Source organism: Octopus sinensis, unplaced genomic scaffold, assembly GCF_006345805.1.
Source record: "Octopus sinensis unplaced genomic scaffold, ASM634580v1 Contig01917, whole genome shotgun sequence".
Classification (NCBI taxonomy): Eukaryota; Metazoa; Mollusca; class Cephalopoda; order Octopoda; family Octopodidae; genus Octopus; species Octopus sinensis.
In genome coordinates, this window is record NW_021825208.1 from 3,501 (window position 1) to 6,047 (window position 2,547).

The 2,547-nt window shown below is 46.1% G+C and overlaps 1 protein-coding gene across 1 annotated transcript; it reads left to right on the plus strand.

The window, feature by feature from the left end:
- Positions 1–1,888: 1,888 nt before the first annotated feature.
- On the plus strand, positions 1,889–2,281 carry LOC115227122 (IgA FC receptor-like; the record flags this gene model as incomplete). Its single annotated transcript, XM_029798042.1, has 1 exon — positions 1,889–2,281. A coding segment is annotated over exon 1 (393 nt), but the record flags the coding sequence as incomplete, so codon positions are not given.
- Positions 2,282–2,547: the final 266 nt, after the last annotated feature.

Here is a 2,547-nt window from a genome sequence, read left to right on the forward strand (position 1 = left end):
ATTTCGGCACAGTCTTTGATCTTTGTCGGCACCGTCTTTGTTCTCTGTCGGCAACCGTCTTTGATCTTTGTCGGCAACGTCTTTGATCTCTGTCGGCACCACCTTTGATCTTTGTCGGCACACTATTTGATCTCTATCAGCACCGTCTTTGATCTTTGTCGGTACAGTCTTTGATCTCTGTCGGGACCGCCTTTGATCTTTGTCGGCACCGAATTTGATATCTGTCGGCACCGCCTTTGATCTCTGTCGGCACCATATTTTGATTAGGTTTGAAGCGGTTTAAACCGGATTGAACCGGATTGAACCAGTTTGAACCGGTCTGAACCGGATTGAACCCGATTGAATCGGTTTCAACCGGTTTGAACTGGTTTGAACCGGTTTGATCCGGTTTGAACCAGTTTCAACCGGTTTGAACCGTATTTAACCGGTTTAGACCGGTTTGAACCGGTTTGAACCGGTCTCGGCACCGTCTTTGTTCTTTGTCGGCACCGTCTTGGATCTCTGTCGGCACCGCCTTTGATCTTTGTCGGCAACGTATTTGATCTCTATTGGCACCGCCTTTGATCTTTGTCGCCACACTCTTTGATCTCTGTCGGCACCGTCTTTGATCTCTGTCGGCACCGCCTTTGATCTTTGTCGGCACCGTCTTTGATCTTTATCGGCACCATCTTTGATCTCTGTCGGCACCGTCTTTGCTCTTTGACGGCACCGTCTTTGATCTTTGTCGGCACCGTCTTTGATCTCTGTTGGCACCGCGTTTGATCTTTGTCGCCACTGTCTTTGATCTCTGTCGGCATCGTCTTTGATCTCTGTCGGCACCGTCTTTGATCTCTGTTGGCACCGCCTTTGATCTTTTTTCGGCACCGTAATTGATCTCTGTCGGCACCGTCTTTGATCATTGTCGGCACCGTATTTGATATCTGTCGGCACCGTCTTTGATCTCTGTCGGCACCGTCTTTGATATCTGTCGGCACCGCCTTTGATCTTTGTCGGCACCGTCTTTGATCTTTGTCGGCAACGTCTTTGATCTCTGTCGGCACATTTTTTGATATCTGTCGGCACCGCCTTTGATCTTTGTCAGCACCGTCTTTGATCTCTGTCGGCACCGTCTTTGATCTTTGTCGGCAACGTCTTTGATCTCTGTCTGCACAGTCTTTGATCTTTGTCGGCACATTCTTTGATCTCTGTCGGCACATTCTTTGATCTCTGTCGGCACCGCCTTTGATCTCTGACATTCCTGACATTCCAGGCATTCCTGACATTCCAGATATTCCAGACATTCCAGACATACCCGACATTCCAGACATTCCTGACATTCCTCTCATTCCTGACATTCCAGGCATGCCTGATATTCCTGACATTCCAGGAATTCCTGACATTCCAGAGATTCCTGACATTCCAGACATTCCTCACATTCCAGACATTCCTGAATTTCCGGAAATTCCAGACATTCCTGACATCCCAGAAATTCCAGACATTCCTGACATTCCAGACATGTCTGACATTCCAGAAATTCCCAACATTCCTGACATTCCAAACATTCCTGACATTCCAAATATTCCTGACATTCCTGAAATTCTAAACATTCCTGACATTTGTACCGGTTTGATCAGGCTTGATCCGGCTTTGACCTTTGTCGGCACCGTATTTGATCTCTGTTGGCACCGTCTTTGATCTCTGACGGGTCCGTCTTTGATCTCTGTCGGCACCGTCTTTGATCTCTGAGATTCATAACATTCCAGGCATTCCTGACATTCCTGACATTCAAGATATTCCAGACATTCCAGACATTCCAGACTTTCCACACATTCCAGACATACCTGACATTCCTATTATTCCTGACATTCCTATTATTCCTGACATTCCAGACATTCCTGACATTCCAGACATGCCTGATATTCCTGACATTCCAGAAATTACTGACATTCCGGACATTCCTCACATTCCAAACATTCCTGACATTCCAGACATTCCTGACATTCCGGAAATTGCAGACATTCCTGACATTCCAGAAATTCCAGACATTCCTGACATTCCCGACATGCCTGACATTCCAGACATGCCTGACATTCCAGAAATTCCAGACATTCCTCACATTCCAAAATTTCCTGACATTCCAAATATTCCTGACATTCCAGAAATTCCAGACATTCCTGACATTCCAAACATTCCTGACTTTCCAAATATTCCTGACATTCCTGAAATTCTAAAGATTCCTGACATTCCTGACATTTGTACCGGTTTGATCAGGCTTGATCCGGCTTTGATCTTTGTCGGCACCGTATTTGATCTCTGTCGGCACCGTCTTTGATCTTTATCGGCACCGTCTTTAATGTCTGTTGGCACCGTGTTTTATCTCTGTCGGCACCGTCTTTGATCTCTGTCGGCACCGTCTTTGATCTCTGACATTCCTGACATTCCAGGCATTCCTGACATTCCTGACATTCCAGATATTCCAGACATTCCAGACATTCCAGACATTCCTGACATTCCAGACATTCCTGACATTCCAAATATTCCTGACATTCCTGACATTCTAAACATTCC